General features: G+C 57.0%; 1 protein-coding gene across 1 annotated transcript in view; it reads right to left on the reverse strand.

The window, feature by feature from the left end:
• ZC3H7B (zinc finger CCCH-type containing 7B) overlaps positions 1–21,502 on the reverse strand; it is a 53,742-nt gene that overhangs the window by 12,554 nt on the left and 19,686 nt on the right. The window contains exons 2-13 of the mRNA XM_061206404.1: positions 20,609–20,667; positions 17,055–17,088; positions 16,724–16,921; positions 15,684–15,842; positions 13,183–13,263; positions 12,300–12,356; positions 6,573–6,615; positions 5,774–5,967; positions 5,105–5,426; positions 4,191–4,249; positions 3,266–3,365; positions 1,616–1,777 (exon numbers count right to left, since the gene is read on the reverse strand). Coding sequence (XP_061062387.1) covers positions 1,616–1,777; positions 3,266–3,365; positions 4,191–4,249; positions 5,105–5,426; positions 5,774–5,967; positions 6,573–6,615; positions 12,300–12,356; positions 13,183–13,263; positions 15,684–15,842; positions 16,724–16,921; positions 17,055–17,088; positions 20,609–20,661 — 1,462 coding nt within the window. The 5' untranslated portion in view covers positions 20,662–20,667. The remainder of the gene's footprint in view (positions 1–1,615; positions 1,778–3,265; positions 3,366–4,190; positions 4,250–5,104; positions 5,427–5,773; positions 5,968–6,572; positions 6,616–12,299; positions 12,357–13,182; positions 13,264–15,683; positions 15,843–16,723; positions 16,922–17,054; positions 17,089–20,608; positions 20,668–21,502) is intronic.

Consider the following 21,502-nt stretch of genomic DNA (forward strand, 5'->3'; position numbering starts at 1 on the left):
GAGGCAACAGGACACACGTTCCGCCAGGCGGGACGGCAGCCCACAGCACCCCCGGTGTGGCCTGCCGAGCAGGAGGGAGGACTTGGCAGGGGTGGAGAAGCGGAGCTCGGGGAGAGTGCTTCCCAGGCCAGGCCCTTCTCTGTTCTACACTTGGGTGTGGGGCCCGGATCTGCACCTTCCCGTGCAAAGCACGGCGGTCGCCGCGGCTCCACCACCCCACAAGGCTGCCTGGTATGGGTCAGGCAAGACAACAGGTGGGAAAAGGGCTTTGTAGACATATACAAGTCGTTTTATCATCATCATTATTATTCTGCACCAGGAAAATACCACTGGTTCAGGAAGGCATGGGCCTCGGGGTCCAGCAGACTTGGGCAGGGATCCCGTTATTCCTGAGCCTTAGCTGTGTGTCCATAAACGGAGAACACGGTTGTTGTGTGGATTAAGTGAAACAATAAATAAAACTCCTGGGGGCCAGGGAGCAGGGAAGGCAGCAGGTTTATAATCCAGAGACCCGCCATTTCCTGGGGGTGGGAACTGTTCTTCTTTCTTTTTCTCCCTTCCTCACACTCTTTCTAAGTCTGCCCCATTCCAGCCCCCTGCCAAGCTTGCAGGTACATGAGGACCCCGGTGACCCCACAGACTGCTCTGCACTGCGACCAGCTCCGCACCCAGCGGGGAGGCCTGCAGGGAAGGGCTTCCCAAGATCCAGGTGCTGCTTGAAGGAGGAGCAGAGGATGACCAAGTTCAAAGGGCACAGCATGTGCAAAGGAGTCAGGGTTCAGTGTATCTGGGGAATGGTTAGGGCAGATGGGGACTTGTAGGCCTCGTAGCATTGGGACTTCATCCACGCTGGCCAGGGCATGGCTGGCGGAGGCCTGCGAGCTCAGAAATGACAAGTCTTTAAGATCCACCTGGGAAGAACAAAGAGCTGATCCAGAAAGTCTGGGTGCGCTACTGCCACGGGCTGGGTCGGGGGACAAAGGCGGAGCCTGGAGCGGACTCCGCAAGTCTCCTTCCTCACCCAGAGTTGTCATGAGGATGTGTGATGGCGGGTACAAAAGGGCGACACTATAAAGCACTTCACAATATCACGACTGTTCACGTCTTGCTGTGCAGACTGCACCGAGATGCTTGCTTGGGGAGTAGAAGAAAGCAAATGAGGTACCTGCCAAATGTCCACTAAATGTCAACCAAATGACATGAGCCAGAAGTGAGGAAAATGACAACAACATACTAAATTTTAAAAGCTAGTATGTATCAAGCCCTTACTATGGGCCAGTCCCCAGTGCTTTACATGGATTCTCTCTCCATATCCTTCCAACAGCCCTTTGGGACCCTGCAGTGTAACAGAAACTAGCTCTCCGTGAACCACCCGAGCCTTCCACCCGGGAGCACGGGCTGCTGGTGAGGCCCCAGCTTGAGGGTAACATCCAAACGCTCCCACCTGTCTGTGGAGCTGGTCAGGGCAGGAGCTGCTCGATCTGAGATGGGATCCATCCTTCATGGACCACACCTGTCTGTCTACCTGTCTGCCTGTGATGAGGAGCAGAGCTGTGGCCGGGCGTGAGAAGCTGGGCCTGGGCCGTGCCACCTGCCCCTGCTGCAGCCCACCCACCTTTGCACAGGTAGTAGGAGCCCACGAAGCTGGTCTTGGTTGGCCGGGGCCGGATCCGCTTCCAGGTCTGGTCCTCGGAGCTCCGGAGGCGGCCGAGCAGGATGTCCCGCTTGCACTTGTGCTCAAGGCCCTCACGGTAGGTGTAGTCGCCCGCCCTGGGGCCTGTGGGGGCAGGGAGGACAGGGACTGGCTCCGGAAGCAGAACTGAAGGGTGACAGCCAATGGGCCCGAGCAATGGCGATTGGCCGCCCCCCTGCCACCTAAAAGCCCACCTCCTTCCCCTGGGCCTCCCGCCAGCTCCTGCCACATGCTCCCTGGGGACAGGGGGCTTGGGCAGAGGGGAGCCCCTTTTCAGCACCCACCCCCTTTCCATCACCACCCCGACTCTACAGTGAGTCTGACCACTTCAGTGTTTCCTTGGAACAAATTATGAAGACAGTGCCTGGGAGAGAGCAGGCTCTGTCCCTTTCTTTTCCTGCCCCGGAAAAGCGCTGCCAGACTCAGCCTCCCTCCCCTGCTCCTTTGCCTCTTCCCTGGTGCTCTCAAATCTTCTGACCAAAGGCCTCCTCTCCCCAACAATGGGGTGGGGGGGGTCTCCCCAAAGAGACCAAGAGGACCAAGGTCCCTTGTGGGGACCCATGTGACGTGGCTGGGCCAGCACCAGGTGTGCAGCGGCTCTGCTTCCCCAGCACAGGGGGCAGCGAGCAGTAGGCGTGCGGATCGGGGAGGCTGGCATGGTCTGTGCAAGGAAGAAACTTCCTCACGGGCATAGCCATCCAGCAAGACGGCGCTCTGCCCCCCATCCCCACGGGGCCGCGGGCTTTGGCAGGACGGCTCTGTCAGGGGCGACATGCGTGTGAGGGGGAGGGGGGAGGGGGTGGAAAACAGCAACTAGATGATCTCTGAGGTCCTGTCAACGTCAGCACCTCTGAGAGGGAGAACTCTAGACTGGTAAGATCTGTAGCCCTGAGATGCCAAGAGAATATTCTGAAACGTCGGAACTACGGGATTCTGGCAAATGAAATACTGCGAGTCTTACAGTCTAGAATTCTGAAATTCTAAGTGTGCTGAAAAGTGTCTACCAACACTGGACATCTACTTTGAATTGCTCCTACAGTCTCCCTTGGATTTGAGGGCTGGGAGCCTAGGAAGTACCTTTCCCAGACTCCTCCGCCCCCTGGGTTCTAGGCAAGGTTTGAATTCACCCAGCAAGAGGTGGACGGAGAGGTGGATGTGGACAGAGGTGCAGGCCGCCTTTCCTCGGCAGATGTGTTTTTGCAGCAGCCAGCTGGACCCTGCCTTCCTCAGCCTCTGGGCTGTGGGGTGGCCGTGATGCTAGCCAGCAATCCCGGCAGCCCCCTGGGCTCTGTGTGAGAGCGGCGGACCCCGGCTTCTGGGCTTCAGCTTGTGGAGAAGTAGCCCAAAGGCCCGGTGGAATCTCCGCTTCCGCTCCTCTAGGCTTTCCGGCAGTTTTCAAAGTCCCCGCCTCCCACAAGACATCCCTGTCTGCTCGGAGTAGCCGGAGGGGCTTCTGTCTTCCCATACTTATCTCTGACTGGTACACTAGGATTCTGCCATTCTGGGATTCTATACTCCTGAGATTCCTGGCATCTCTGGGCAGAGGGGTGGAGTATGAAGTCGTGACCTTACCTGTTTTGGGGTAGCAGAGCTGGCACGCCTGCTTGAACTCGTGGGTGGCAGCCAAGGGGTTCTTGATGAGCAAGGCGGTGTTGGGCATGGAAGGCTCTGGCTGTGACAGGGGGAGGTTGGCCATTTTGGGCGCTGGACGATGGCCGGTGCCACCGGAACCAGCCTGGGCACCAGAGGTTGGGGGGCACTGTGACATCCCCCAATCCCACCCAAGAGCAGAACTGCAGCCCAGGACCCTCCCTCCTCCTCCACCCTCCCAGCCGGGGAGCCCCTTGTAACATGATCCAAGATTCCAGCAGGATTAGATCAGACTAGTGGCGATGCATGATGCACGATGCACGGGTGACAGTGACCTTGGCCCAGAACCTTTCCTTGAGTTAAAACCCAACATGAAAGTGGAGAAACAGGAGTGGCCCTGATTGGGGCCTAAGCACAGGCCCTCCCCCACTCCCATCCTCTCTCCCAAGCCACCAAGGCATCAACAGATGGGGAAGAAGGCAAAACTCAGAGAGGTTAGGTGGCTTCCCCAGGGCCACACAGCTAGTGTCTAGGCTAAGGCCAGAGTACAGGCCACCTAAGTCCTGGTCAAGTGCTCTCAACTCAAACCTGGCTGAGTCCTGAGACCACGGATGTTACTGACCCTGGAGAAGTTACTTAACTCCTCTGAGCCTCGATGTCCGATTTGGCCAGACAAGGGAGGGCGGTGCCCTCTGCTTACCCTCCCAGCACACGGCTGGGCCAGGAAGGATGTGGAAGGGCTGGGAAGAGACCACCTCTGGCCCGTCCGCTCTTGGCCTCCTTGGGGGATGCAGCACCTTATCCCACGCTGTGGGCTCACCCCTGACTCTGGAGACCACAACCACTTTCCCTCCACCCCCCGGAGAGCATGAGGTACCTGCGCACCGATGCTCGCCGAGTCACTCACCGAGGGGGCTGGTTTCTGAGTACCGCTCAGGGGACGATGGTCCTGTGAGTTGGCTTCCTCTGGGCAAGAAGACACAGGGGTCACCTGCCCTGCTCTGAAGGGCAGGAGGGCCCTCCGAGGACTTTCTCTTCTGTATTTCTAACTTGGAGAAGCCATCCAGGCCACACATCCTCTCCCATTTGGGCCACCGCCGGGGGACAGAGAAACGTCCCAGCCTGGGCGTGTCCACCCTGTGCTTACACCTTCTGCACCCCCATAGCCCCCGGGAGAAAGCCCGAGCTCCTCAGCTTGGCTCGCGGGTCCTGTGAGACCAGCCTCAGGCCTTCAAGGCCCCCAACCCACTCCCCCTCCGGCCAACTCCTCTGCTCATCCGCCAGGCTCTCTATCGCTAGGCCTGTGTCGCACTGCTCCCTCTGCCAGCACATGACCCTGCTCAGCTATCACCTCCTCCAGGAAGTCTCTGTGAAGCCCATCTGTGCCCCCTGCAGCCCCACGAACCCCCTTCAGCAGTGAGCGCCCTGAGCTAGGTCTGACTGTCGGAAAGCCGATCCTGCAGAGGCCCAGGCGGGTCTGTTTCCTGGCGGGGTCCCTAGGTCAGAGCGGTGCTGGAGGAGCCCACGACCTGGCACCCCCTCCCCCAGCCTCAGGACCATCCGCCCACCAATCTGGTGAAGCCAGGGCCCTGGAAGGTGGGGGAAGAGCACCACACTGCAGGTCTGGAATCCTGGACTATCCCAGCCCTGCTCTTTGACCTTAAACAAGACCCCCAGCCCCTTAGGCCTCAGCCCCGCACTGTGCTGAGCACTACAGGAGACACAAAGCCAGAAGACGCGGCCCCAGACCATGAGGCAAAACAAGAGCTGTAATCCCAACTGCACAGGGGGTGGGGGCGAGTGTGCCCCTCCAGGCCTCACCCATGAAGGAGCTGGGCTTGTCCAGGGAGCCACGGGTCGACCCGAAGCTGTCGAGGGTGTCCAGTCGGGTCTCCGAGTACGGCAGCAGGTCCAGGGAGTCCAGCGCCGAGCCTGGCGGGTCGAGGGCATCCAGCACCGAGGCAGCCAGCTTCTTGGAGGGGTCCATGACGAGGCCGAAGGAGGCAGGGGGCAGTGGGCTGGAGACGGGGATGGAGCCACCCACCACAGGTGGCAGCAGCGGGGTCCCGCCGGGGAACACGGGTATCAGCTGGGGCAACTCGCTGGGCATGCCGCTGCCAGGCAGGCCACCCTGCACCAGAGACTGCAAGGTGGGAACAGAGGGAGGAGAGGGAGGGGCTGGAGGAGAATGCGAGCGCCCAGGCTTGGGCAGGCCCGGGTGAGGCTCCCCGCCTCGCACCCCCGCGGCCTCAGTCCCGACCTGCCCCACAGGTGGAGTCAGGGATTTTTACAGTCCCTTCCGGACCCACGTTCTGCACTGTTGTGTTTCTATCCAGAGCGAGTCCCTCCCCTACCCCCGAGGCCTCAGTTTCTGCAACTGCGACATGAGATGGGGCCTTCCCTCCCCCCGACACGGGACGTGAGGATGGATGTGATGGAGTCCCGGGGGGGAGAAGGGTTCCAGGAAGAGGAGGGGGCGGCACGGCTCACCAGCGAGTCCAGGAGGGTGTCCAGCTCCGGACCGAAGACGTCCCCATCGGAGAAGTCATCCAGACTCTCGGTGCCAGGGAGGGCCCCGCTGCTGCTGTCCAGGGGGGCCAGCAGGTCCAGAACGTGAGGGAAGAGGGGCATGGGGGGTGGGGAGGGGAGGGGGGCCGGGGAGCCTCGCAGGTCCAGGTAGCAGTCTGTGGATGGGGGTGGGCTCAGTAGCTGCAGGGGGTCCTGCTTGGTGGGAGCTGGGGGTAGTGTCCTAGGGCCTGAGGTCTGCCTCCAACACCTTCCCCCCTTTCCCCGGCTCCCGCCAGGAGCCCTGCCTGCCCTGCTGGCCTGACCCCATGGGGGAGGCTAGGCCGTAGCGAAGGGAGGCCCCGTGGGGTGGGAGAGGGGCCTTTCGTTCTGCAGTGTTCCTCCGATGGGCCTGGTCAGTGCCTGAATAGCCCACCTCTGGGGTATGCAATGCCCTCTCTCAAGGACACTTTTAAAATGTGACCCCTCCTGGAAGCCAGTGAGGAAGAGAAAGGGAGAGGAGGACTTGGAGAAAGGTGGACTCCCGGCGTGGGGGTAGGGCCACTGCTACCCCCCTGAGGCAGCCCCTCACCCTCCCAGGCTGGAGGGACGCTCTCCCCGCCCTTCAGGTAGTCCCCAGGGCAGGGAGCCCCCAGGAGCCCTGTTTACAGGGCCGGGGATGGCAGGTGCTTGACCCATCTGACCTCCCGGGGTCTTGGCAGGGAGGGGCTGAGCTCTCCCCAGGGCCCATCTCCACCCTGTCCCCTCATGTCAGGGACACTACCTGTTTCGATGTCATCTATGGACCCCAATCCATTGGAAGTTCCCTGTGGAGAAGAGGACAGGGCAGGTCAGACAGACACAGGCTGGGAAGGCCACGGTGCCGGCACTCAAGGCCCCTCCCCAAGTGGCTACTGCTGATGCTCATTAACCAGGGGCTGGATGGGCACAGGCCAGAGGCAGGGGGAGTGGGGTCAGACAAGCCTCACATCTGCCCCTTGCCGGAATGCCCTCAGGGGAAGGGATATAACCTCTGAGCTCCGTTTCCTCACCCGTCAAGGGAGGTGTTTTACAGAGCCCTCCACGCACGTGCCAGGCAGGGAGAGTTCGCAGATCAAAGCTGCAAGTGCCACTCCTGAATCACCAGTGTCCCCTCCCCCATTTACAGCCCCAGGCTGAACCAGCACAGCTGGGATCCCACTGCCACCCGTGGACCTTCTGTTGGAGGGAAAGCTGGGCCCAAGCTTGCCCTGTGGCCTTGCCAAGCTCCTCATCCTCTCTGGGCCCGTTTCCTTATCTGTAAAGTGAGGATGATACAGTCATCCACCTCCTTCTACTGTAAAAAGGATGAGATTGGGACTTCCCTGGTGGCGCAGTGGTTAAGAATCCGCCTGCCAATGCAGGGGACATGGGTTCCAGCCCTGGTCCAGGAAGACCCCACATGCCGCGGAGCAACTAAGCCCGTGCGCCACAACTACTGAGCCTTTGCTCTAGAGCCCGCGAGCCACAACTACTGAGCCCACGTGCCACAACTCCTGAAGCCTGCATGCCTAGAGCCCGTGCTCCGCAACAAAGAGAAGCCACCGCAATGAGAAGCCCGTGCACTGCACCGAGGAGTAGCCCTGGCTCGCCACAACTAGAGAAAGCCCGCACACAGCAACGAAGACTCAACGCAGCCATAAATAAATAAATAAATAAATAAATTTATTTATTTAAAAAAAAAAAAAAGGATGAGATCACTTGACATTTGTACAGAGCTTAGAACTGTGCCTGACACACAGGAAGTGCTGTGTTTGTTAAATGCGTAGCATCGAATTTTAAATCCAAGCCACCAGGAGGTCGGCCTGGGTAAACTAGTGTTCTCGTTCACTAGCCTCCACATTTGGCCCTAGTGGACTCGCCTGGCTCGTGTCCAGCCCTGGGCTGTGGCATGCACTTCCCCACCTGCCTGCACGCCTTCGCGAGAGCTGTTCCCTCCTCTCCACCTGCCCCAATCCTGCCAGCCTGGCTCCGTGACATCCAAGGTGAGACTGAAGCCAAGGCTGCCTCAGGCTCTGTCTGGCCCTAGAACTCACAGCCCTCCTTGCGTCTTGCTCCCCATGCTGCCAAGAGGCAGCTCTGGCACAGACACGGTGCCCACAGGGCCTTGCTGTTGCCCAGGCCGTAAGAAGCTCCCTGTGGGCACAGCACATGCAGTCTCCACGCCCAGGCACGCGTGTGGAATGACTGCCTGGCTGGCACCCCCGACACTGGAGAATCCCAAGGGGATCCCCACGGCCAGGCTCGCACGCAGTGTCTATGTAGAACCTACAGAAGGTCAGGGGATCTGGCTGGGACACTCCCCCTGTCCCAGTGTGTCCTGAGGCCACTATGTGTGGGAGTGTGGTATGTGGGTGTGGGAGTGTGGTATGTGGGTGTGGGAGTGTGTGGTGGATGTTGGGGGTGGGTGCACGGGCGCACACCTGTACACACGTACGGCACCAGGCTAGTGCGCCGAGGCAGGGTCTGAGCTGGTCCCCTCCACCGTGGAGTCCACTCTGCCTGGGCTTCTCGCAGACCCCCATCACTGTGACCAGCCCTGGCCTCTGTGCATGTGGTGGGGGCCCCAGCAAGGTTGCAGGGTTGGGTGACTGGTTTGGCAGGGGCCGGGGTGGCCACTGCCACGCACGGCACCATCTGTGGTCCCCTGGCTGCAGACTCTGTGGACACCGAGGGTTGGCCCTTGTGGAGCTGGGCATTCCACCCACATCTGCTGTGGCCCTTTGGCCATGGTCATTTAGTCATTCAACAAATATCTTCCGAGCACCTGCTGTGCGTGCCAGTGCCACTCTGCTTGCTGTGATGAGCAGCTGACACACTACGCACCCCCTCGCTGGCCGCGAGGACCTGCAGGCAGGCTCCCTGTCCCTGGTCCTGGAAGAGATCTGTGAGCTAGCCGGAGGGAAGGGGTGCGAGCACTGGCCTTGCCTCGGGCACCACCTCCCTTATTCCATCCGCACAACCACCCTGGGAACCGGGCACAACTGTCGTCTCCCTTGTACAGAGGGGACCTAAGGCTAGGACATGACGTCATTTCCTCTAGGTCACGCCATCAGTGAGAGGACCCCCAAGTCTCCGCTCTCGAGTGAGCTCACTACGGAGCCAAGGGGATGGGTGCGCACACATCGTCTGGTGCGTGAGGAGAAGATGGTGAGGACAGAGAGGGAGGTTGGAAGCAGACCGTGGAGTGGCCTGCATGTCAGGCTACAGTATCCGGATGTTGATTAATAACAGTACTTTTAAACAGATACTTTATTATTTATTTGTTTGTTTATTCGGCTGCACTGTGCCGCTTGTTGGATCTTAGTTCCCCAAACAGGGATTGAACCCGGGCCCTCAGCAGTGAAAGCGCGCAGTCTTAACCACTGGACCAGCAGGGAAGTCCCTCAGATACTTTAATTTACAACCACGGAGGGTTTCTAAGCTGGGGAGAGCCCCACGAGGCCAGGCTGTCGGAGTTCATCCAGCAGTAGTGTTGGGGGACAGGAAGAGGAGCCCAGACAGTGTCAAGGGGACGAGAAGGGGAGGCCAGCCACGACCTGGAAGAGTGGGATGCGACCTGAACCAGGGCAGTCACTGTGGGAAGAGAAGGAAGGAACGGGGATACCCCACCCCATAACATACCCAGCCAGGGTCTCCCCAGAGTTGCCCTGTAACGCACAATCGTGCCACTATCAGCAGAAAACAAAAGGGAGCCCTAGTTTCCCTGGCTCCAGGAATGAGGCAGGAGCCCGAGATCTGGGAACTCTGGATAAGATCTGCCTGGATGACTCCCTGCCTCCCCATCACCGCTGGCAGGAGGGAAGAGGAGCCCTGCACAGCCCCCTCCAGCCATGCTGGCTTCCTGGCTGTTCTTCGCACACAGTGGGCACACTCCTGCCTCAGGGCCTTTGCACTGGCTGTTCCCTCTGCCTGGTCCCCCAGACCTCCTCATAGTTCACTCCTCATCTCCTTTGGGTCTTTGCTCAAGTATCTCCCTCTCACTATTTACTGTTTAAAACTGCAACCTAGGGACTTTCCTGGCGGTCCAGTGGTTGAGACTTTGCCTCCCAATGCAGGGGGTGGGGGTTCGATCCCTGGTCGGGGAGCTAAGAGCCCACATGCCTCACGGCCAAAAAACCAAAACATAAAACAGAAGCAATATTGTAACGAATTCAATAACTTTAAAAATGGTCCACATCAAAAAAAAAATCTTTAAAAAAAAAAAAGTTAGGTTTAAAATAAATAAATAAATAAAATTTTAAAACCCTGCAACCCCCCCACCCCCCCACCAATAGCCTGGCCTCCCCAGCTCCCTTCTCCAAGGCACTGATCACTTTTTGTTTACCACTTTTTGTTTGTCTCCCCCAATTAGACCAAGTTTTATGAGGGTGGGGCTCTTTGGCTGTTTCTCCCTCTGCTGTGTCCCTAGTGCCTAGATCAATTCTATGATGGGCACACAGAAGCACTCAATAAATATCTTCTGAATTAATGAATGAAATCAGTGCTATCCGCCTTCAATGCTTTCCCAACACTCTTATGATGAAGACCTCACCAGGGACTGGGTGCTCTGGCTTCTATCCACTGTTCCAGCCCCAGTGGGCTCCCTCCACTTGGTCCCTCCTACACTCTGAGCTCCTCCCAGCCTCAGGGCCTTTGCACATACCTTGCCCTCTGGAATTGTTCTACCCACACACCCTGCCCCTGCCCTACTCCTCAACTTCGGGTCTCAGCTTACAGATTGCTGACGCCCAGTCTAAATCAGGCCTCCCAGGCCCAGTGGCCCAGGGCTCCCCACCCTCTGCCTTTAGAGCTCTCCTCATGGTTTGTAACCAGAAACGGCTAGTGTCCATCTGCCCTGGACTGTGAGGTCTTTGAGGGCAGGGACCATGTTTGTTTTATTCAGCACGTACGTACACAGGTCCCAGCTCAGTGCCTGGCACATACTGGACGAACTCAGACAAGTCTCCTAACTTCTCTGCGCCTCAGTTTCTCCTTTGTAATAGTGGGTAAATAGCACCTCCCTCCAGGCATTGTGAAATTATTTGCGATTATGCATTCATTCACTCACTGCTATGGTCTGAATGTCTGTCCCCCAGAAATTCGTATGTTGAAATCCTAACCCCCAAAATTATGGTATTAGGAGGTGTGGCCTTTGGGAGGTGATTAGGCCATAAGAGTGGAGCCCTCATGAATGAGATTAAGGCCCTTATAAAAGAAACCCCAGAGAGATCCCTTCCGCCCTTCATGTGAGGTTACAACTAGAAGACCATCTATGAACCGGGACGTGGGTCCTCTCTAGACATCGAATCTGCCAGCACTTTGATCTTGGACTTCCCAGTCTCCAGATCTGTGAGTAATAAATTTCTTTTGTTTTTGTTTATAAGTCATCCAGTACATGGCTTTTTTTTTTTTTTTTGGCTGCACCTCACGGCTTGAGGGATCTTAGTTCCCCGACCAGGGATCGAACCCAGGCCCCAGAAGTGAGAGCGCCGAGTCCTAACCACTGGACCGCCAGGGAATTCCCGGCATCTTGTTATAGCAGCCTGAACAGACTCAGACATTCACTTAATTTTATTTTTTTTGAGGACCCAGTAGGTGCCAGGCCTAACGATTTTTGGTTACAAACCACCATGACTGCTACACAGGCAGGTCCACATCTGCCTCCCTTGCAGCCTGGGAGGCCCCAAGGGCAAGGACACACCTAACTCAGCTCTGGCCCAGCGGCAGCTCAGGGACAAGAAAGAAGTGGTTCCCTGGGAGTCTGTTGAGTGAATGAATGAAAGTGTTGTCATGCTTTGGGGGGACGGGGGCCTACTGTGTGACACTGGCCAAGTCCCCTCCTCACTCTCGTGCCTCACTCTCCCCTTACGTACAACGAAGAGGCAGGACACCAGCCGCCATCTGCACTCTTACGGCCTGTCCCTTCCCAAGTCCACCTGAGCAGTTCCTGCATGGCGGGCGGTGGGGTCTGGTGTGTGTGGCCCTGCCACTCCCACCCCCAACCAGGACAAGGCCTGGTGGTCTGGTCTCAACTGCCTTTCTCCCTCCTTCCTACTCCCACCCTGCCTGCTGCCATCTGTTTTCTTTCTCAAGGGTCCACGAGTGAGGGTACCCCGATGGTTCCCTTGCAGTGACCACAGCCAGCACCGGCAGCCACACCTCATCCCCATACTTTGCCCCTGTGGTCACAGGAGGCCCCTCTTGGGACGTGGAGGTGCTGTGGGTCCCAGGGCTGCCCTCAAGACCCTGGCCCGGGCCCAAGCTGTCAGTCATCCCTCTTCCCAAGGCAGGGGCCTGCCTTGCAGCAGTGGGGACAAGGACAGATTGAGCCCAACCCTTCAGTGTGATACCTCTGGCCCTGCTGCTTGAGGTCATTTATATCCCAGAGAATGAACCCAAAGCTCTCATGATGGTTGAACCAAGATAGGTTGGTCCTGGGGCGGGTTGTGGGGGGGTGGAGGGAGGCTCGGGGTCCTGGTCCCCATCCTACCTGATCTGCCACACCAGCCGCAGTGCCGTTACTGAGCAGAGAAAAGGTTTCCAATTCCTGCCAGAGATTGGAGAGACGTGGGAAGAGATGACGATTCTGAGAACGTGCTCAGGGTCCCACCAGCCAGGGCAGCAGAGGAGCCCCAGCCAGGCGGGTGGGGTCTGCGGTGCCCTCCGAGCTCCCTGCCCCCAGGCCTGCCGGGAGTCACCTGGGTCAGATTCAGGCATTTTCTTCCTGCAACCATGGCCTGGGCAGAGGACTTCCACGGACACGCTCCCACTGTGAGCCCGGCACTGTGCCAGGCACCACCTCAAACCTCTCTCCCTTTGATCCCCCATGAGCCCTCTGAGGCGGGCATAATTTTCCCCACGTCCCAGATGCGGAAAAGAGGGTGGAGAGAGAAGAACTAACTTGCGCAAGGTCACAGCAGAGATTCTAGAGCCATACCCTCCCCGGCGTGCAGCTTCCTGGCCAAATGTAGGAGCCAGATGAATGCACGTGGATCTGAACGAGCCAAACAGGTACCAACATTTCAAATATGCACCACACAGGGGTGATCTGAGAACACGAGGCTAAAGGATGCCAGTGTCAACTGAGGCCATCTCCAGGGTGTTGAAATCGGCCAGGGCAGGGGACGGAGCGGGTTTGAACGGCTGGTGTCTAAGGTGAGCTGGAAGCTTTGGCTGTTCTTTCCTTTGCCAAAAGGTTCTGGAAGTCGTCCCAGGGCTTTCAGCCAACACAGGGAAGATCACCTGCTGTCACCCCCTCTGTCCTGTCCTGGCCCCGGCCCCCTCATGCACATCTCCCAAAGGCTCTTGGTCATCCTCTTCAGGTCTCCCCATCTCCATCCCCGCCCAGGCCCCAGCGTCCAGGGCCCACCTACCTGGGGCCTCTTATACGCCTTCCGAACTCGCAGCCCAAGCTTCTGAGCCAGTTCCTGACCAAGGTGAGTTACACTTTCATCCTGGGAAGGAAAGACACGGGGTAGGGTGATTAGTCCGCCCTGACTCACGAGCTGTGCTCTGGACACCTGTGCAGCCCTGCAAGGGGGGTCCCTGTTACCCCAGGTTACGGATAAGGAAGCAGGACCCTGGGAGGGGACGTGGGCTGCCCCAGTCACACAGCCAGTGCGTGGTAGGGCTGGGGCCAGGAACCCATGCTTCTGTTCTTCCTTTTATTGTGGGGAGTGGAAAGGAATAATTTGGGGGTTTTATTTCAATATTTTCCTTTTGTTTCCACAATTCGTCAAGTAACAGTGTCACTGTAGAAGGCTGAAATGTTAGAGAAAGAGCAACTGCTTCCCTGGATCAGCCCCACCCTCACCCTAGGCTCCTCCCCAGGGGTAGAACAGCAAACAGTGCTGCGGTGTTTCCCTACAGATCTTACCTGGGAATTTACATACGCGCATATGGACGACAAAGGATGCTTAGTTTTGCTTTGTGGGTTTTTTTTTCCTTCCTTTTATATAAGTGAGATCATATTATACCTATTATTTGTTCTACAACTTGCTTCTTTCACCAAAAAATGTCTTGGTACTCTCTGCAAGTGAGGTCACAGGGATGGAACACAGGCCCAAAGGAGCGAGGCCATGTGAAGTCTAGAACGCGCCTGGTCCATGGTTGATGCTCAGTTACAGAACCTGCATTCCTTCCTCCCTCCAAGTCTGTACTACTTTCTGTGTGCTGTGTGCCAGCCACAAGCTAGGGGCCGGGGACACCACAGTCACAGGGTAGATGGGGCCCAGGCCTCACGGAGGCTCCAGTCTAGTGGGGAGACCAATCAGTAAACAGAGAAACAGTGACTGCAGTCCGGGCTACAAAGGGACAACGGGGATCCTGTGACATCCTGTACCTTCGTCGACCTCCCCACCTCACCGACGAACTCCTAGAGTCCAGGGTCAGGGTCACCTCTGGTCCTGATGCCCAGCAAGGAGCAGGGCCCAGTCAGTGTTTACCCATAAGGACTGGAAAATGGGGGAATTCTCCAACTCAAGGTCAGAAGTCCTTGTTTGGATACTTTCCTCAGGGGAGTTACCAGCCCTCACGGGGCCCAGCTCCCTGACCTGTACAGTGGGGTGAGAGCCACCCTGCCCTCCCACGAGTGGGTAGTCATGGGACCCGGATGTGGACCTGCTTCAGATGCTGGAGAATGTAGTACAGGTTGGGCACTAGGTCATAAGAGAGGTTCTCAATTGTGAAGTAAACTGCATTGGAGAAGCAAGAATAATAAATAGAAAGTATAATACCAGTGAATGTTCTGAACACTTACTGTGTCCAGCCACTGTGCCAACTGCCCTGTGTGATTTTCTGATTCCATCCTCAGCACAGCCCTATGATGAATGGTATGTTACCACCCCCGCTTTATACGGGTGCAAACTAAGACTCAGAGGGGCTAAACCGTGTGTCCAAGGTCACAGAGCTAGTAGGTGGCAGACTCCAGATTAGAACCCAAACGCAGGCCAATTCTCTGGCACTGACATCCTTGATCACTGTGCATACAGCCTCCTCTCTGCTCTGCCCACCCAAATCCTTCTTGCTTCTTCCAGCCCCACTCAAGCCCTGCCTCCTCCAGGGAGCCCTCCAGGATCCTGACGACTCCTGAACTCTCTCAGGCCTTCCTGGGCAGCATTTACCCTTCTCCAAGCCTTTTCACACCCATTATTTCAGAGATAAAGTAGGAAGGGCACTTTATAGATGTGGAACTGATGTGCAGAGAGGGGCGGTGCTTTGTCTGAGATCATGCCAGGGCTCTGTAGTGGAGCCAGGCCTAGACCCCAGGCTTGTCTCCATTTGTCTCCTAATAGACTGTGGGTCCCTGACAGGCACAGATCTGGGCACTCCGTGGGCACTTAGTAAACATTTGTTAAGTTGACGAATGAATGCGGAGGGGCTGTGTGTCCAGCTGTGCGTGGGCTGGGGCAAGCAAGACCCTCGATTGGTTTTTTTCCCATTGACCGTCCCCACCTGATGACAGCCTGGACATCAGGTCCCCGCACATGTGGCACCCCCGTTTGGTGCTCACTGCAACCCTGTACTCTCAGAGTGTGGAAGTTAAGAGTCAGACTGCCTGGGTTCAAGTCTCGGCCCTAGCTGGGATCTCGGGTAAGTTTCTTTCTCTCTGTGCCTCAGTCTCCTCATCTTTAAAATGGGGATAATAATAGTGTCTATCTCTATCTATCTCTATCTCTATCTCTGTCTCTAAGGATTGTCACAAGGATTAAGTAAGTCAATACACAATGTATTTTCAGCAATGCCTGGTGTTAACATCAGTGTCTCAGCGGAGGAAAGCGAGGCTCAGAGAGGTGTGGTGCCTGGCCCCAGAGAGGGCCAGTGCAGAGGGCTGGGAGCCTGGCCTCTGCGGGCAAGGCTGCAGGGCTGCACTCACGTGGGGCAGGGCCAGGGAGCACCGGCTGCTGCACGCGTAGGCCTCCTTGTGGCGCCCCAGCTCGGTCAGGGCCCGCGCCTTGCGGAACAGCGCCCGGATGTTGTCTCCATCCAGGCCCAGCGCCTTCTCGCTGTCCTCCAGCGCCTTCTCATACAGGCCCTGCCAGAGAGGAGCAGGCAGCGGCCGGTCAGCCTGTTACCCTCCCTCCCCCAGCCTCCTGCCCCCACCTGGACTGAGGACCAGCCTCCCTTCCCTGCAGAGGAGGAGGATGTCAGGGAGGGGCTGGAGAGCTCCGGGAAACAGCTCTGGCGTTCAGGCTCAGTCAAGGGCATCTGTGTGTCCAGCCGAAGGGGCTGCTGTGGGGCAGTGGCAGGACATGGAGGGCAAAGGTCTTTAAGCTGTACAGTGATGAGCCCGGTCACTCAGAAGACCACGGACCGAGAGGAATAAAGGCGCCTCTAGAGGAAGTGAAATCCGGAAGGCAGCTCAGCGCGCAGAACGCTGGGAACGGGCATCGGGTAGACCCATGTATCCAGAACGGTCTGGATCCTCTGCAGAGCCCATGGCAGGGCTCCCACAGGCTCAGGGAACGACTGAGTCAGTGAGCGAGGACAGGGAAGAGGAGGAGGCTGGAGACTGAGGGAGGAGGGCAGGAGGAGGAAGCTGGGAGTCTGGAGAAAGGAGTAAGGCTGAGGGTGTGAGGAGGGGAGGAGCCCCGGGGGGAGGAGGGGGAGCGCTCAGGTTTGCAGAAAGAGGCAGCGGACACGACGAGGGCAGCAGCCCTCAGCCCTGACGGCCCACAGACTCCTGCCAGGGCCCAGGCCACCCCGAGAGTCTAACTTAACTCATCTGGGGGGAGGGCTTGGGTACCAATATCATTTAAACCTTTTTTTATTATGTATTAGCCCTCTAAAAGCTCTCCAGGTGTGTCTGTTGTGCGCTGGGGTCGAGAGCCACGGGAGCGGACGGCGGAGCTGCAGAGGCTCACGGGGGCCCGGTCGCTGGGCTGTCAGGGCCGCGGGTGGAGGAGAGGAGCTCACCATGGTGAAGTAGCAGGCGGCCCTGTTGACGTGCAGCTTGCACAGCAGCTCCCGGGGCAGGGCCACCTGGTCAGAGGCGGCGTAGTCGGCCACGTTCAGCCCCTCCACGTACTGCACCAGCGCCTGCTTGTACTCCTTCTCCCGGAACAGGTCATTGCCCTCAGCGAACAGGTTCTGCACCAGCTTGAGCAGAAAGGCCTGCCGGGGCAGGGTGCAGGGGGGGCTCAGGGGGCCCTCTCCACTCAGCCCCAGCCCTGGCACCCGGGCCCCATGCCCCCCACCATGGACACTCCGCCCTTCACCTTCCCCCAGCCCAGCCCCTGACGCTCACCTCATATTCTTCTTGCTTCAGGGGTAGGGTCGACCTACAGGAAAAGGAGAAGGACGCAAGGTCTGGGTGGGCCCAGAGTCCCCAGCCTCCCGGAGGCCCAGGAGCCGGAGCCTCAGATTAGAGACTGTGCCTGGAGCCGGCCCCCCAGCTCGGACCTCAGACATCACCTTGTGGACTGGGGTCAGGGGATAGCAGTTTTTTCTCCTTAGATCAACACCATGCTGGCCCTCTGTTTCCAATGGAAGATTGGATGAAGGTCTTGTGTTTGCCCCAGGGCCTGGCAGCCAGGCTTTCCCAGGTGCAGATGCTGAGAAAGAGCTCCAGCTCCAGCCGGCTGTCCTCTGCCTAAGAAACCAGCCCTTGGGAATGACCATGTCTCCCCAAACCAAACCTGCAACTGCAGGCCCTTGGGTGGCACCCAAAGTCCACCTCAGGGCCCCTTAGTTTGGAAGTCTCTGCACTTCTGTCCCTGCCCGCAAAACCCACACAACCCCAGCCAAGGCCCGGCACTCAGAACCTAACCCCTTATGCCAGACTCAGAAAAGTAGATGGGGTCTTACGCACCCTCTCCTGCCCATGGCCAAAAAAATGCCAGCTCAGTACAGAAGAAAGCATCAGCCCAGGAGCCTTGAGGCACATCTCTGAGGCTAAATGGCAGGGCTGGAAGGGAGCTGGGGTTTGTCTTCTGGTCTCTCATGTCACACAGGGGAAAACAGACATTCAGAGACGGGCAGTGACTTGCCCAAGGTCACAGAGCAGGTCAGAACCAGGGCCAGAGGGCAGGGCTGGGGCTCTTTCTGTTGCCCGGAGCCACCGCGAACACCTGGGCGAAAAAGAGCAGCCTAAGCTAGTAAGTGACAAGTGGTGAGAGGAGATGCCGGAGGTCCCCTGTGTGTGTGGGAGGAGGTGTCCCTGATTATGACAGCGGGGCCAGTCACCCGCCCTCTCACTTGCCTCCCACCATCAGAGACCAGGGCCCATCCCTCCTGCCCCAGCACTGGCCCCACCACTCTCCTCCTAACTGGTCTCCCACCTCCAGCCTCTCCTCTTCCAGCATCAGCTTCATCTTCAATAGGTCATACCCTGTCCTCAAGGTCGCCTCACTCTGGTGTTCAAGGCTCTACACGAGCCATGCACCCACCTGTTCAGACCACTTTATGGTTCCTACGGTGCTCTGTGCCCAGAAATGCCTAATAAACGTTTGCTAAGCACATGAAGTCAGTACGTGAGGAAAGTCATTTTTAAAGGAGCAGGTCCTTCTATGTATGCTGCAAAGCAGTCCCTCAGGAGACCAACACATGGGTTCCCAAGAAGCCTGCTGCTAAACCTTCTCAGAGCTCCCCTTTGGGAAGGGGAAGGAGGACACAAGGCTAACATTTATCCCAAGTACAACGACCCTGGGAGGGAAGTGGCATTATCTCTCCATTTCGCAGGCACTGAGACCATCAGGAAGCAGGGACACCGGGATGTGGATCTAGGTCTGGGGCTCAGAGTTCCAACTCCGCAAAAATCAGTGACTTAAAAACAGAATTTGGGGCTTCCCTGGTGGTGCAGTGGTTAGGAATCCGCCTGCCAATGCAGGGGACACGGGTTCGTGCCCCGGTCTGGGAAGATCCCACATGCCGCGGAGCGGCTAGGCCCGTGAGCCACAACTACCGAGCCTGCGCGTCTGGAGCCTGTGCTCCGCAACAGGAGAGGCCGCGACAGTGAGAGGCCCACGCACTGCGATGAAGAGTGGCCCCCGCTCGCCGCAACTGGAGAAAGCCCTTGCACAGAAACGAAGACCCAACACAGCCAAAAATAAATAAATAAATAAATAAATTTATTTAAAAAAAAAACAAAAAACAAAAAAACAGAATTCTTGGGACTTCCCTGGTGGCGCAGTGGTTAAGAATCTGCCTGCCAATGCAGGGGACACAGGTTCGATCCCTGGTCTGGGAAGATCCCACAGGTCGTGGAGCAACTAAGCCCGTGCACCACAACTACTGAGCCCACGTGCCACAACTACTGAAGCCTGCGTGCCTAGAGCCCGTGCTCCATAACAAAGAGTAGCCCCCGCTCACTGCAACTAGAGAAAGCCCACGTGCAGCAACAAAGACCCAATGCAGCCAAAAACAAATAAATAAAAATAAATAAATTTATTTAAAAAAAAACAGAATTCTTAAAATAGATAACCAACAAGGACCTACTATATAGGACAGGGAATTCTGCTCTGTAATAACCTAAATGGGAAAGGAAGTTGAAAAAGAATAGATACTTGTATATGTATAACTGAATCACTTTGCTGTACATCTGAAACTAACACAACATTGTTAATCAACTATACTCCAATGTGAAATAAAAATCTAAAAAAAAAGACAGAACTCCCAAGGCTTGCCTTGTTCACCAGACTGGCCTCTGAATAAAACTCAGGCACTTTCCCAAAATCAAAGCCCTCCCCCACATGGAAGAAGAACCCCCAGTGAAGGGCAGCTCTGAGCGGGCCGAAGCCAGGAAAAGTGGCTGTGTTGCAAGTTGAGGAAGGAGAGCGTGGTGTGTGAATATAAACAGGAACAGATCCTGCGTGCGTGTGTGTGTGTGTGTGTGTGTGTGTGTGTGTGAAAAGGGACCCAGCTTGTGGTGAAAAGGCAGGTCATGTTTTGCAGGTCTCTGTGAGAGAACAAAATTGGGGAGTATATGAGGGTGTGCAGATGCAAATCCCAGTTCTGTGGGGAGTCGTATTTAAGAAAAAGAACACAAAATTAGAAACAAAGAATTGCTTAGGGAGCCTTTCAGGGCTTCAGAAAGGACCCATGCAAGCGGGTCCTGAAAGGCTTCAGAAAGGACCCGTGCAAGCGAGGGGCCAGGAGCTTATGCTTCATTAGCATCATGATAAACATGCCTCTGAGGGTCCATTTCAGAGAGATAAAAGAAAAGAGTTAGTAAAAATATTTTACGTGTAAAGAAAAAGATGAAAAAACAAACATGGCATGTGGGTACAGGGGGCAAATAATGCAAAGAGATGTGGGCTTGGAGTCAGCGAGACCCAGGTTTCCGTCACTTAATAGCTGTGTGACTGTAAACATGTTTCTTAACCTCTCTGAGCCTCAGTTTTCTCATCTGTAAAATGGAGACAAGACCACCTGCTCTACTGGGCTGCTGTGAAGATTAGAGAGATGATGGATGTGAAGAGCCCAGCACGGAGCCAGAAAGACATGCTCAGTAAGCAAGAACTAGGGATTTAGTATAAGATGTGCACAGACAAGCAAGAGAATTAACAGGGAGCGTAGGAGCAGGCATGGAGGGGGAGGGTAAAATGATATGCCGGATGAGACCAAAGGGTAAACAGGGTCAGGGAGCGCATATGTGTGGGGTGAGTTCATGGCTCAGGGTTAGGGGTAACTCCGGCCCCTGCCATGCCAGCCCCTTCCCAGCCTGTCCCACCTCCTCACTCCCCAACACACAGGCAGCCTGGGAAGCAAAGGCTCAGCGAGCAAGAAAAGGGAGAGCTGGCGAGCACGTGCTCCGGGGATGCCTCAGGGGACCCTGCCCAGCCGGGCCCACCGCACACTCACTGAATGAACTGCAGCCCCTTCTCGATGTCCGCTTTCCGTCTCTGCCTCTCCATCAGTCTCTGGGGAGAGAACACAATCCATCAGGCAGTCAGCGGGGGCCAGTCACCGTCCAACCCCCAAGCCCCCAACGCGTGCTCCCTCACTCCCGTGCTCACCCCACCTCACAGGTGCCGGGGCGGGTGGCGGGAGTGTCCCCGAGGGCGGTGACCTGTCTCGAGGTCTACACAAAGTGTCTGAAGCAGGTACACAGCTCTGCCCTCCACACCCACATCCCACTGGACCCTGAGTTTGCACAGTGACTTTGATGGGCCCGGGCTGCTTGCAGGCCACCTGCCCTTTCCCATGCATGGCTGGGGCTGCAATACTGCACAGGATACCCTAAAGCTCAAGGGAGAAACCTTGTTTTACCACTAAGCACAGTTTGGGGAGAAGAGACACAGAAGAACAATGCCGATGATCACAGCTACAATGTAGCACCACACGTGGGCCAGGCACTCTGTATGAGGGTCTCACTGAATCTGCCATGAGGCGGGTGTCATTTTGTCCCCATTTTACCAAGGAGGAAACCAAAGCTCAGGGAGCCCCCTTCATGAGCTGGCTGGCCCCCACTGCACCAGGCCGGCGTGGCCCGGTACCTGCACCATCTCGGTGAGATGGAGGGAATTCCCCACGTTACAGATGAGGGAGACCGAGGCTCAGCGAGGCTGAGGGATGGCCTGAAGTTGCACAGCAAGTGAGAGGCACTCAACTCGTGCAGGGATGTGCTCCGGAGATGAAGGGAGTGAAAACTGAAGGCGGGAGTGCTTAAGGAGAAGGGAGGCTCAGACAGAGCAGCTAGGGGTCTGGTACCTCCAGGGTGAGCCCCCGGGAGCTGGGAGCTCGTGGCCAGATCCA

The sequence above is a fragment of the Eubalaena glacialis genome, chromosome 11 (assembly GCF_028564815.1).
Source record: "Eubalaena glacialis isolate mEubGla1 chromosome 11, mEubGla1.1.hap2.+ XY, whole genome shotgun sequence".
NCBI classification, from domain to species: Eukaryota; Metazoa; Chordata; class Mammalia; order Artiodactyla; family Balaenidae; genus Eubalaena; species Eubalaena glacialis.